This window comes from Sebastes umbrosus, chromosome 24 (assembly GCF_015220745.1).
Source record: "Sebastes umbrosus isolate fSebUmb1 chromosome 24, fSebUmb1.pri, whole genome shotgun sequence".
Lineage (NCBI taxonomy): Eukaryota > Metazoa > Chordata > Actinopteri > Perciformes > Sebastidae > Sebastes > Sebastes umbrosus.
Genome location: NC_051292.1, coordinates 4,465,678 through 4,479,006, shown reverse-complemented (window position 1 = coordinate 4,479,006; position 13,329 = coordinate 4,465,678). Strand labels below are relative to the sequence as shown.

At 40.0% G+C, this 13,329-nt stretch overlaps 1 protein-coding gene across 3 annotated transcripts in view; it reads right to left on the bottom strand.

The window, feature by feature from the left end:
• zranb3 (zinc finger, RAN-binding domain containing 3) overlaps positions 1-13,329 on the bottom strand; it is a 101,272-nt gene that overhangs the window by 26,339 nt on the left and 61,604 nt on the right. For all 3 annotated transcript variants that reach the window (XM_037761652.1, XM_037761651.1, XM_037761653.1), the window contains exons 17-18: positions 11,052-11,194; positions 3,237-3,377 (exon numbers count right to left, since the gene is read on the bottom strand). In XM_037761652.1, coding sequence (XP_037617580.1) covers positions 3,237-3,377; positions 11,052-11,194 — 284 coding nt within the window. The remainder of the gene's footprint in view (positions 1-3,236; positions 3,378-11,051; positions 11,195-13,329) is intronic.

The window sequence follows — 13,329 nt, the reverse complement described above, 5'->3', positions numbered from 1 at the left end:
TGCTGTGCAACTGCAATTTCCCCACGGGGATAAATAAAGTGCTATCCTATCCTATCCTATATACCTCATTCTAAGCTAAAGAAAACATTCTTATTTCAGGTTTTATTTTCATTTTTTATCTCTAAAATTATGTTTTTTTTGTTTGTTTTTTAAATATATCATCAAATTATTTTTTTCATGTTTATGGCATGTTAGCTAGACAGCAATGCTGGCTTTTGTTAAACACTTTTTAGGCAAAACTATAGTCTTTTGCTAAATAACATGCTTTTGATATACATTTTTTTACAGCATTTTGTTTGATTATACACTAAAGAATACATACTTATTAATATTATATTTAATTTCTGCCAATATATCCTCCTAAATGCTTCACAGTTTTTCTCTAAGGAATGCAACGCTGAGATAATTAACATTAATTCGATGAAATGTGAACTTAGCCGACCGAAGGCTGGGTAAATACTTCAAGGTATTGACGAGAAATGATAAAATGACAGTATTCAGAACCATTTTCCAATGTCAGACGCTAAATAAACGGATTCCATCTATTTATGCAATCTATTCTTCATATCTTTTTGATTTCAGGCGGCATGGATGCTGCCGATTTTCATCCCTTTGCTCGGTAAACTTCAAAGAGAAGTTACCTTGACCCCTGTGACTGACATCAGTCTGTAAGCCAACAGTGTGTTCATTGTAAAGCTCACTTCTTTCAACATCAGCAGAACAGCAAACCTAATTCAATATATATTCATAAAACATATCTGCTTGCTTTGTGCGCTGCAGATGCAGAGTCGGTGGACATATGGCTGGTATGTGTGCATATATACATGCTGATGCATGTGCAGAGCGTTTTCAAGTATGTGTATGTGCGTGCGCCCGTCCTTTTGGCAGAGGACAGCGAGTTTGGGCGTTTGCCATGTTGTCCCAGCAGGGTGCTAGAGCCACGTTGGAGGGGACAGATGGACTAAATTCTCTTTCCCCGCGGTTTACAATTCAGACAGACAGAGAGAGGAACAAAGAGCCAGAGAGACAGAGCAACTACAGAGTGAGATTTAATCATTGAAATGGAGAAGAAGAGGAAAAAAAACACTCTAAAAAAGGAACCTTGCTGCTTCAAAGTTGAGAAGATACCAAAAATTGGAAGTACCAAGAGACAAATGCTGTGCCAGCAACATCTAGTGGATGAAAGGGAGACAGAAATAGACCTTCTACTGGTGTGCCCAATCTGAGAATGGTGAAAATATGGCACTTTAGAAAAAAAAAAATGCAACCCAGAAATGCATGGCTTCTTAGTAACTGAATGAAAAACATATAAGAATTGTTGCAGTAATGTTATTAAATCATACTTTACATTTAGCTTCAAGGTCATTTAAATTCATATATGCACAAAGCAAGTGAGCATGTTGGCAGCTCTACTTCACAGCGTGAGGTAACTCGTGCTTTAAACCCCAGAAATCACGCAACATGCCTTCAGCAAACAGCGCACAGCCTGCTAATGTTTACCAGCGAGCTGATCTCTGGTGCTTTATACCAAAGGAAACCAAAGAGAGGAACAACATCTGACGCTGGCGAGTCCGGCTGTCAATCAGCGGAGCGAATGCTCGCTGTTAAACAGGAGGAAGAATCTATTTTATACATTTTTATTACATTGGGTTGACGTGGTATAGCTGGAAAAATACACCTCAGTCACAACCAATAAATGTAAACGACAGACACGCTGGACAGTAGTCTAATGATGTAGCTAAAAATAGGAACAAAGAAATTAAACTTTGGATACAAATCAATATTGGCTTATAGTTTATGAAATACAAAATGCTAAAAACAGTTTCTCAGTGATGAAGAGAACGCTACAGTCTTGCTACATTATAAAATTATTTTTATTAGCGTGTTAACTTGGACGGCAATGTAGCTTTTGCTTAAAGGTGCTTTTTGTTTTGTAAATAAATAAACTTATTTATTATTATTTATTTATTTTTATTTATTTATTTTTATCTATTTATTTATATTCATTTTTGTACACTTTTTTTTTTTTTTTTTGAGTGCCCTCTGGGTATTGTCATGGGTAGGGGTGGGGGGTGGGTGGGATATATACCAGTCCAAACATGTTTGTGCAATGGATTGTAAGAGTTGTATTAGCAAAATGTATAAATAAACTCTGTTTAAAAAAAAAAATTGTTTTGTAAAATTTATAGTATTTTGATTAACAACATGTTGGTTTTTGCTAATAATTTGTTTTTAGAAAATTAGTCTTGCTATATCTTTTTATGTAAACAACATGCTAGCTTTTAGTATATATATTTGAAAATATATCATAAAATTATTTTTTTAATGTTGTTAGTATGTTAGTTAAACAGAAATGTAAGCTTTTGCAAAACATTTTAATTTTTGCTTTACACTTTTTTAGAGAAAATTATAGTATTTCTCTAAACAACATACTAGTTTTTGCTACTCTAAGCATTTTTTTTTTAATTACAGTCTTGCTATATTATTTTTTTATGTTTTTATTTTTTATGTTAGAGGACGCTAGCTTTTGATATATATTTTTTCAATCAAATCAAATTATTATTTTTTTCATGTTCTTATTTTTCTTGTTATCATGTTAGCTCGACAGCAATATTAGCTTGTAACCTTTTTATATTTTCAGAGATACTTTTGTATTCCTGAAGCTGCACAAAGCTGTATTGTGTACACAAACACAGATCTCACATGGCCCCCTTTAAAACACATCATTGTATATCACAGACATTTAGTATACACCAACATTTGCTGTGTAAATATGAGAAAGAGTGTGTGTTTGAGGCATGTTTCCATAGTGACATCGCCTCCCGGGGGGGCGAGCTGGTTGCATCTCACCCAGTAGATTGTATTATGGTCTATATTTACTGTACTAACACGCTCAGCAGGCCTTTGTGCCTCTCTCACAAGGCACACGCAGATCTCCATGGAGACAGCTAAAGGGAAGGAAAATGAAAATACACCGAACCCCAAAGACGAAGCCACGTGACGAACACAAACCACCTTCCGTGAAACCTCGTCGTTAAAAAACCACAAACACGGCTGGACATGATCAGTTAAATCTGAATAAACCAAACGAGTAAACAAACACAGCTGATTTTGAAATCTAAGATTTTATACTGTAACACGTTGAGCCTAGAGGATGTTATTTTTTTCCAAGACCTAAGGACAGCTTGACCTCTCCTGCTGTGAAAATCCACCCACATATCCGCCCTTTCACCTACCTCTCTGAAGCCGGTGGAGTTAGCAGAGTGGCAGACCTCCTCTTTGTGAAGAAGTTCTCCTTGGTGATCAGTCGGACGCTGCCTCCCTCCTGCTGGGCCTTGCTCAGGGAGGCCTGGGCCACCTCGTCTTTACTCAGGTACCTGTGAAAATGGGATAAATGGGAGGATTTATATAACCAGAGAGCTTTAAGAGAGCTGATTCACATGTAGAGCATGGGGGAGTAGGTGCAAGAAGACTCTCTGGACAGCGTTAGCAGGTAAGATACACGAAAAAATGTTTTTTAGTGATGCAAAGAGACTATAATCTTGCTAAATTAACAAATATTTTAGTATCTCGTCACTGCAATGTTAGCTTTTGCTTAACATTTTAGCTTTTACTTAAGATTTTTTTGGAGAAAATTATAGTATTTTGCGAAACAACCTGAATGTTTTGGGGATAAATGGGTCTGTGAAGGAACGGAGGATTTATATAACCAGAGAGCTGATTCCCATGTAGAGTATGGGGGAGGAGGTGCAAGAAGATAGACTCCCAAACTCTCTCTAGGCAGCATTAGTACCAGGTAAGATAGGCAATTTGATGTTGCTAAAGCATATCCGTAATCTTAGTCATCTGGTCGGGACTGCGGTAATCCTGGGACTCACCCACGTGAACGTAACACACACCGACACCCACAGAACTCTACAAACAGCCCTGCCAGATGCATGCTTATATTTTTCTTGGCACCAAACTGTGCATAAACGCACAACTTTCATTGCTTATTTTCAATTCTGTTTGTGTGCTTATAGTCTGTTTGTCCTCTTCCCCTGCTGAATCCTATCACTATTGCTGCAGCAGCAATCTAATTTCCCCACAGGGATCGTCAATCATCTAATCTAATCCATCAACCACGCCACTGGTTTTTATGGCCCCTTGTAATACAGATGCTAGGTGTGCAAGTCGAAAATTGCGTTGAAACACTGCATGTCAATCTGGACAGGATTAAAATGACCCCGGGGGTGTCACGAGTTGACAGGAAATACAAGGAGAGGAGGAGTCGGTAGGGTGGGAAAAGAAATCTCTGACTTGTTTGTTGTAGGGTGGAAGAAAATTGCTGTGGTCTTGAGAGAAAAGTGACCAATCAACAAACGTCCCCAGGTAACATCAAGGCTTTCCATGGAGGGATGATACAACACTCTAATGGTCCTCGTAGAGCAATTATCCTTTCTCTGTCCTTCTCTACAGGGAGGTCAAAGATCAGGCATCGCTACTAAACACCGGTCCTGCAGCTGGTAGAGACTCAGTGTTTCGCTCAAAGACACAGAACCAGCTACTAATTATTCTAACCATTCTATCGTTTAGGTTTTAAGATGATATTTTGTGGCTATGTGATGATTTTTGCTGTTTGCATACTTTTATTTTGAAGTTTCTGTGTTAGAGGTGCAGCATGTGTCTCGTTCTCATTGGATAACTGACAAAGCCTTCTTGTAGAGTATGTAAAGGCTGCATTTTTGACGTCATTTGGAGCCAGAGTCTGCGCACTATTGATTGGGGGGAGCTGGAGCCGCGGTATCGAGGTCCCGCCCACACACCCGCCCGAGCCAATCACAAGCGGAGCACGGCTGCAGCTTGCAAGTGTGAGCCACCTAGCTGCTACATTAGCACCACGGTAGCTGTTTGGCTAGAAAAGACACAACAACTAACCATAATATCTCTATATATCTATGATCAAATTAGCATATTTTATTACAGAGACTCATGACGGTTATGGAAAGTTAAAGTTGCATCTCACAGCTGTCAATCATGATGTCCCACCCCCTTTTTATAGCATCAAATAACTAATTAAAACCAAACCTATAAGAAAAATGAACACTTGAGCATACATCGGCGTGATAAGAACTACCTAAAATGACAGAAACCATCTTTAGGAAAAATTTATTTGACGTGTAATTTGACTTTTTAGTTTGGGGTTTTTTGACCTATACTGCAACCAGCCACCAGGGGGCGATCAAGATGTTTTGGCTTCACGTTTGTGGAGCTGTCATGTTGTCCATCCTTATATCCACTGGGCCATGTGACAATATGCATTGGTTTAATAAAGAGGACTCTTTTAGTAAGTGTTTCCAAGTTCTTTTTTTCACATTGAGTCAAGGTGGAATCCACAGAAAAGGTTTCTGTTGTATCGATTAGAAAGAAATGGATTACGTTCAGTGATGCAAACCAACAATCTGCTGCTTGGACAAATACATGGTGGTACTAGTAATGGAGCCAAAGTAAAACGGCAGCTTTAAAAAACAGGGGTGAGGTAAGAAAAGATGGATGGAGAGACGGAAGGCAGCCTCTGTGCTACGGCTGTTTCACAGTCAATCAACTCGGCCGATGAAGCCGTTCGCTAATTGTTACGTAGATCGATAATTAATGTTGTGTTTTTAGAAACATTTGTTCTGACGGCTTTGTCAATTCTCGAACTTTGGTTTGATGAAACATGAACAGCAGCACTTTTGAAATAAAATCAATAATTGGAACGACTCCCAGACCTATAACACATGTAGAAAAATATATATATGAACGGGTTATTTAATTCTACCTGAATGCTTACATGATGTGTTTCTGTTCCCCTGATTACTAATAAAACACGAGCATCCATGAAACACCCTGCTATTTAAACAGGATGCTGTTAGTATTTCTCCTTGGTCCTGCAGTGACATTTTTTATGCATTTCCACCACCTCCATCTGGACCGAATACTTTCTTTTGGGAGGAAGATGGAAAGAAGGTAGCAGGGGGAGAAAAAAAAATAAAGGAAAGATGGATGACAGGAGGCAGAAAGTGGAGGAGGGAGACACATCAAAGAGGAGAAGTTTCTCTGGAAGCTGAGGGGAGATGAGGAAGAAGGTAAGTCTCCATCAAACACACCAGCCTCCTCTGCTTCAAACAGTCCCAGCACAGAGGAGGGATGAAACGAGATACCTTACACTAAACTGGAGTCCAACGGCGCTTCTGGGAGAGTGTGCATGTGTGGGTGTGTGTTTGCATGTTTTTATGCAGCTGGACATTAATTCTGTACACTCAAGTGACTGCTGCTGCTTCCTTATGCATTATATGTTTTACACTACAAGTGTTTGACCACTAGTAGCGCTATGGAGCAGTGGTTACACCAGAGAGTCCCTATATTGCAACGGCAAAATCTAAGATGGCAACAGCCAAAAACCAAGATGGTGATGCACTAAAACGAAGATGGTGACGGGCAAAAATCAAGATGGCAATGGCCAAAAACCCAAGATGTTAAGGGTCAAAAACCAAGATAGCAATGGCCATAAACCAAGATGTTAAGGGCCAAAAAATCAAGATGTTAAGGGTCAAAAACCAAGATAGCAATGGCCAAAAACCAAGATGTTCAGGGCCAAAAATCAAGATGGCAAGGGCCATAAACCCAAGATGGTAAGGGCCAAAAATCAAGATGGCAAGGGCCATAAACCCATGATGGCGAGGGTAAAAAAACAAGATGGCAAAGTCTAAAATTCAAGACGCCGACAGCCCACAACCAAGATGGCGAGGGCCAAAATGACGAGCTCAAGGCTTAAAAACGGCTTAAAAACGGTAGTCCACATCACGGTGACTACATCCACTTCTTATAAACGGTCTATGTTTATATCATGAACATGCGCGATACAAACAGCAATACACATTCCTGCGGGTTTCACGCTATCCCACTGACAGACACGTTGCTCAAGGATACACACAATGCATTTAGGTGTGAAACACTAAATGTAAACAACTCCGCAGGGCACCTTTAAAGGAACAGTTTGACATTTTGAGAAATACATTTCCTTGCCAGAGTCAGACGAGAAGATTGATACCACTTCCTTACAGTATGTACCAGACTATAACTTTGCCGAGAGCAGTAGAGTCTCCGCTGGTTGCTTGGTAACTGTTTGGCTGCTGGTGGTAGCTTCATATTTACTGTACAGACATGACAGTGGTGTCAATCTTCTCATCTAACTCCCAGCAAGAAAGCAAATGTGTATTTCCAAAAATGTCAGACTATGCCTTTCAGGATAACTTAGCCACAGCTACAGTGGATTATCTGGACATGGCTTTCTGCTGGTAGGTATTTGATGCACAGCTGCAGGAGTGCTGCTGCAGGCCTGCGGCGGCAGCCGGTTGCTGACGGCGTACCTGCAGACCCGCAGAGCTGGCTCCTCCCAGACCGGCCTGCGGTTCAGCACTGAGGCCAGACCCTGCACAGCTGTGTGAAATCAAACTAACGAGCTAATGCTCCGGTCTGCTTCAGCTGAAGCTGCTTTGATTGATGGCTGCTCTCCTCCACTGGCCTCAGACAGACATAGGTGGTACAGAAACAGTCTATTCAATGTTGGATGGAGGAAATTCCAAGCTGGTTTGTTGGAAATTAAATGCATAACCTGTTTGCATATATTGTTAAATATGTGCACAATATGACAAGAGATGTTATCTAAAAAGGTTAAAAATGCATTTTCATTTCATCTTGACTTTAAAATTTCAGTCCTGGTTGATTAGGACACACCTGTGGCCACTTGAGTCCTGCACAGGGAAGGCGGACTCCGCCAGTAACAATTAAACCTACTTCATAGAGAGGTAATTATAGAATGCAAATACATGCAAATAAAAAAGGCCGGTCATAAATAGTGTCGCAAACGGGCTCTAATGTAATGAAAATCTTAAAACTTTAAAGTGGTGATTTTTACTCCTAAAGTTCAGCAGGTGAAAGCAGTTGTATAACGTCTTCAGTGGCTCTGGAGGAGCTTTGTCAAGTCTGAGAAAATAACTCTGTCTTTTCTCAGTATCGGCTTGAGACTTCAAATTTATAGCAGCGAGCCGGTGTTACAAACCGGAGGTGTGGAGTTTGAAAGATGTGGGTGTTTATCAGGCAGGGAGTGTCTAATGAAAGACGCTATAAAGTTGCATAATGGGAGGTGTAGGATTGAGTGGTATTTTTTTTTTTGGCGGTGTGACTTATTCTTGGGGTTAAAGTCAGTATATCACGGTCCTCTGCGGAGTCTGTTTCTCAGTCCCCAAACTTAATGGAAGTGCGATATTGAATCGCTGTAATATTAGCTGCCATAGTGACATGATGTCAGAAAGGGCTCTACATATTCAGCCGAATGTTCTGGTTACTTATCCATTTTCCATCTTTTTAGATACTGCGCTATAGCATATGATTTCTGAATTAATGTTATTATCCACACATTACAATATAAAGTTTCACTATCCAATGGGATTGTTTTTTTCCTTCTGGCAATCTGGGAAAATAATATCATCCAATGATTTGTGTATGCTTACTGTGTAGGTATCTTTCTCCAATTACGTAAAAATGGTCCTCCTGTGCATTTTAATTTGAATTTAACAGTCTTATTTTAATACTATAGTGTTCAGTTGGTCAATAGTTATTATTGTCTGAGTGATTTTTCCTGGACAATGATTAATAAAAACATGAAATCGTTAACTAAAACAGTATTATTATGAAACCAATAGTACGCAAATTGCATACTATTCCCTGTGAAATATGACAGTATGCAACGCTGGACACTACGGCGGCATTAATATCCAAAAATGCAATGCGGTAGTGATGACAACATTCATATCAGACGTTGACAGACAGCTCTGTAATGTTAATAACACTTCAATTTAACTGTAATAATTCAGACTTTGATTCTCACAAACAGTTGTTTTGGTTACATGTGGTTGGCACGGGTTACCATGGTTACACGTCTCCAATCGGCAAAGAGGCTCTCAGTAGGTGACGACGTAAATTACTGCTCAGTTCGTCTGAAAAGATGCATACTACTGTTTAATCACACATAAGTATGTTGAACTATAGTACACGTATTGAGTATGTAGGGTAGAGTATGCGATTTCGGACGAAGCGTTACTAACCACCGCTACTTACGTGTGTTCCCTAGCAACCAAATTGATTAGCTACCAATATGAAGGAAATTAGCACGCATACATACATGAAAATTCTTGTGCATTGTTATTTTATTATTATAACGTATTCATAGAAATAGAATAGGAGTAGAACGGACATTGAACTGTTTCCGCGTTAATGGATAAAAGAAATGTCGATGTTGTTAGTTGTCATGGTGACAACATCTGGAGACAGCAATGTGCTTTCCTACGTTTTGACAAGTTTAGTCGGTGCAAAACCTCACCTCAGTGGGTCCGCAACTTGCCGTAAGTCGGTTTAGTTTATACGGAAGTTTATACGCAATTGCAATGGCTGCTGCTCTGACCATCCTGGGAATGTCCGTTCTACTCCTATTCTATTTCTACGGGCGTATTATAGAAGCAATAAACGGTTTATAGCTAATGTTTGCAGTAATCTAAGCAATGGAGCACACTTAGGCAGGATGCAAACCCGATTAAAACCCTCTCAACTCTTCTAAAATCGCTGTAAATCACAATGAGTGGCTTGTGACGAAGACATCCACGGCGGTGGAAACCTCAGCCAAAGCGCATTAAGTTTGAAGTCGCTGAAAGCCGAGCGTCTCGGAGCTGGGAAGGTGAGCCGCGATCGCCCCGCTGAGCCGAAGCTGGAGCTTGATTGGTTCTGATTAGTGAATAAATCAAACAGGTATCAAATCAAGCCGGGCCAATTGCCTCCTACTCACACCTTGATTAGGTTCATGCACCCAAACACGTTCCCCGGTTGAGAAACACTTACACACACACACACACACACACACACACACACACACACACACACACACGTACACGAGTCTACCCTGTAATTGGCAAACTCTCCCTGCCTCGATCCACGCCAGCTGTAATTAGTGTGCCAGCAACAATGCTTGTTTGTCAAAAAACACACATGTACACATGCACAGCGTTCATCCCATCCTCTCTTATGCCTCAGCTGACACCCTTTGATACACCCACACACACACACACACACACACACACATACTATGCAAGCCTACCATGACGCCCGGGGGCAGTTAGTATTTACAAATCGGCTGGTTTCTCTGTGAAATCTCACACATTGCTTTCTGGTTTCTGACATAGCGCAACACATAATTCATTTCACTGCTTCCACTATTTTAAAATGACTTCTTTCTGATCAGCTCAGCTCAGGGGGGAAGACATATTTGTTCCCTTGTTACATTTACAGATGTATTTACACTGATAACGGGAAGATTTACTTACATTTTCACCATTTTTGGAGTTAAACAGAAGCAGTTTCGAGCTGGCAACCATCGATTTTGTCCCCTTAATTGACGACTGTTGCTAGGCTGTATCTAGTTTAGTAATTAGATTGGTTGAAAACACCAGTTCTGTTCGAAATTGCATGGTAAATATAATGTAAAATTTAGTATTTAGTGCGTTCCGACAGCATAGTATGTGACAACAGATACTAATTCTGGTGCAAATAACTTTAATTGTCCCTGCAAAAATATCAATAAAATAAAAAATAAATACATTTTGTGTACGTGAGAAATGCCTGGATGTATACTAGATTAGTATGAGTATGGGACGTGAACTCACTGGAAGTCATGACCCGCCCTACTCTGCCTCTGATTGGCTAGCACTCGTTGCCTTCATTGGTTAGGTTTAGGCATGAGGATATCAGGGTAAGCCAATCAGAGGCAGTGTCAGGCCGGTCATGCCTTCACCATCCTTGGAAAAAAAACCCATTGCTGACTCAACCTCCCCAAAAATGCATCCAGACTCTTTACATAGTTACGGTTGCTATGGTACGATAACCAATTGCTGTTCTAGGGAGCGAAGGTAAGCGAAGTATCTGAAAGTCAAAGAAGCGTAATGTTTCCTTCAAGAACACATCCCCAGCTAGAAGCTGACCTGTTTGTGCTGGAGTGAGGGCGCTGGGCGGCGGCCAGCTGCTGCAGGCCCAAAGTGGGGCTGTGGAAGAGGAGGTCGCTGCGACGGAGCAGTTTCTGCTTCATGGCTGCCAGGCTGCTCCACTCCTGAACGAACCTCAGCACCTGTGGGAGGAGGAGGATGGAGGAGGAGGGGGACACGACACCTCACTTCATATTCAATTTCGAGCTAAAACCGAAAACCGCTGGAGCCTTCATCTTCACAACACAAATTGATAGTTTGGATATTGGAGGCTCTTTAAGAGCAAAACATTTTTTCAATTTTGAAAATACACTTTTGCTGAAAACAATCGAACGCACGCACACACCGACACACACACGAGGAGACCGTTTTCTAGATAGCTGAATAAAACCCATCAAAGCAAGAGAGAGCTGTATATGCTTTCAGCCAAGTTAAGGATTCAAAGAAAATCCACTGGCAAAATAACAAATAGCGCACCAAGCACCAAGGCCTAATGGGCAATTTACCTACGTATATTACACTAGAGAGGGTTCTTTCTCCATGGATGATACCCACTCTCACAAAAAGATTATTTATGTGAAAACAAAACAGCTTTCAAACCCAGGTTTGCTTTGTTGATGCTTCTGCAGTTGACTTGTGCATATTTTTACAGAAATATTACCAACTTCTCATTAAAAGTAAATGTTAAAAAGCAGCAGAGCTTATATTAAATACATCCGGAGATGGTGAGTGTTCGGTGAGGTCATCGGAGGTCAGCCGGAAGTCAAGGAGCCAAATTAGAGCTCAGATGAATGAGGAGGAGAGTGGGATGCTCCAGCTTCAAGCTCCTCCAAAGGTCGGATGGGTTAATAATAGGTGAGTGTCAGACGTTGTGTGGGTGGGAACCGGGAGGGCTTTGATTCATCACTGAGAAGCTGGATAAAGTTGAATGTTAATTCATGCTTTTATCTCTTATAGCTGTGGTTCCCAACCTATTTTCCTTTTTTTTGTCTTTTTTTATTAAATAAAATTTCTTTAATGAATAGAACTCGTCAGTTTCGTCAACATTAATAAAGAGATGACGTCTTGACGGAGCGAATGCAGATACAATATATTTTTTTGTAACGACTTAATGAATTTGCTATAAAAGCATTAGAGCCATAATAGATTTTTGGTTATTGTGGTTGAATAAATATAATTTATGGTGTTGTTAGATTGCTGCTAGACACTTTATTGCTTTAGGTGTGTCAAGTGGAAGAGCAAATCGTTTTTTGAAAGGCTAAACGCCAACAAATATGGATTGAAGCTGAATACTTTGTTAGATTTTTCTACTATGTAGCAAACATTTTTTTTTTATAATAACGCGTTGACGCATATACGTTTTAACGCCACTAATTTCTTTAACGCATCAAGGCAACTCGCAATTTTTAGGTTGTAGCGGCTCAGTTTTAAAGCTAGAGGAAAAACTGTCATGGTCATTTTCAAAGGGGTCCCTTGACCTCTGACCTCAAGACATGTGAATGTAAATGGGTTCTATGGGTACCCACGAGTCTCCCCTTTACAGACATGCCCACTTTATGATAATCACATGCAGTTTGGGGCATATTTTTTATGCTAAATGCAGTACCTGTGAGGGTTTCTGGACAATATCTGTCATTGTTTTGTGTTGTTAATTGATTTCTAATAATAACTATATACATACATTTGCATAAAGCAGCATATTTACCCACTCCCATGTTAGTAAGAGTATTAAATACTTGACAAATCTCCCTTTAAGGTACATTTGAACAGATAAAAAATGTGCGATTCATCGTGATTAAATATATTAATTGATTGACAGCCCTAGTTTATTCACAGACTTTTTATATAAATCATCCAGTAAATATGTTATTAGGATATACATGAGCAAATCAATTTTTGACAACCTCAAAGCAGACAAATCCTGTTGCACCCCTGGTGATCTTCGGCGCCCCCCTGTCTTAAAATATATTCTTTTATTAGTGTTATTGCCAGTAAATCCCATAAAAACAACAACATAGAGCTCCATTGTTGTCCAAAAACTATAAAAAAACACATTAAAAGGCCCTGTAGTTTATTCTGACTCAATCCCACAAACACCATCCTACTGCTGTAAATACTCACTGGAGCACCGAATGTGGATTCATCCACAGATGAAAATAGTCCCCAACAAATGCACTATTTACTCCCGCTTGTCCAGCTTTTTTAGGGATTTATTTAGCCTATTTCATGAGCTGTTTTAAAAGATTTACGTCTTCAGCAGGAACCAATGAGTGCCACA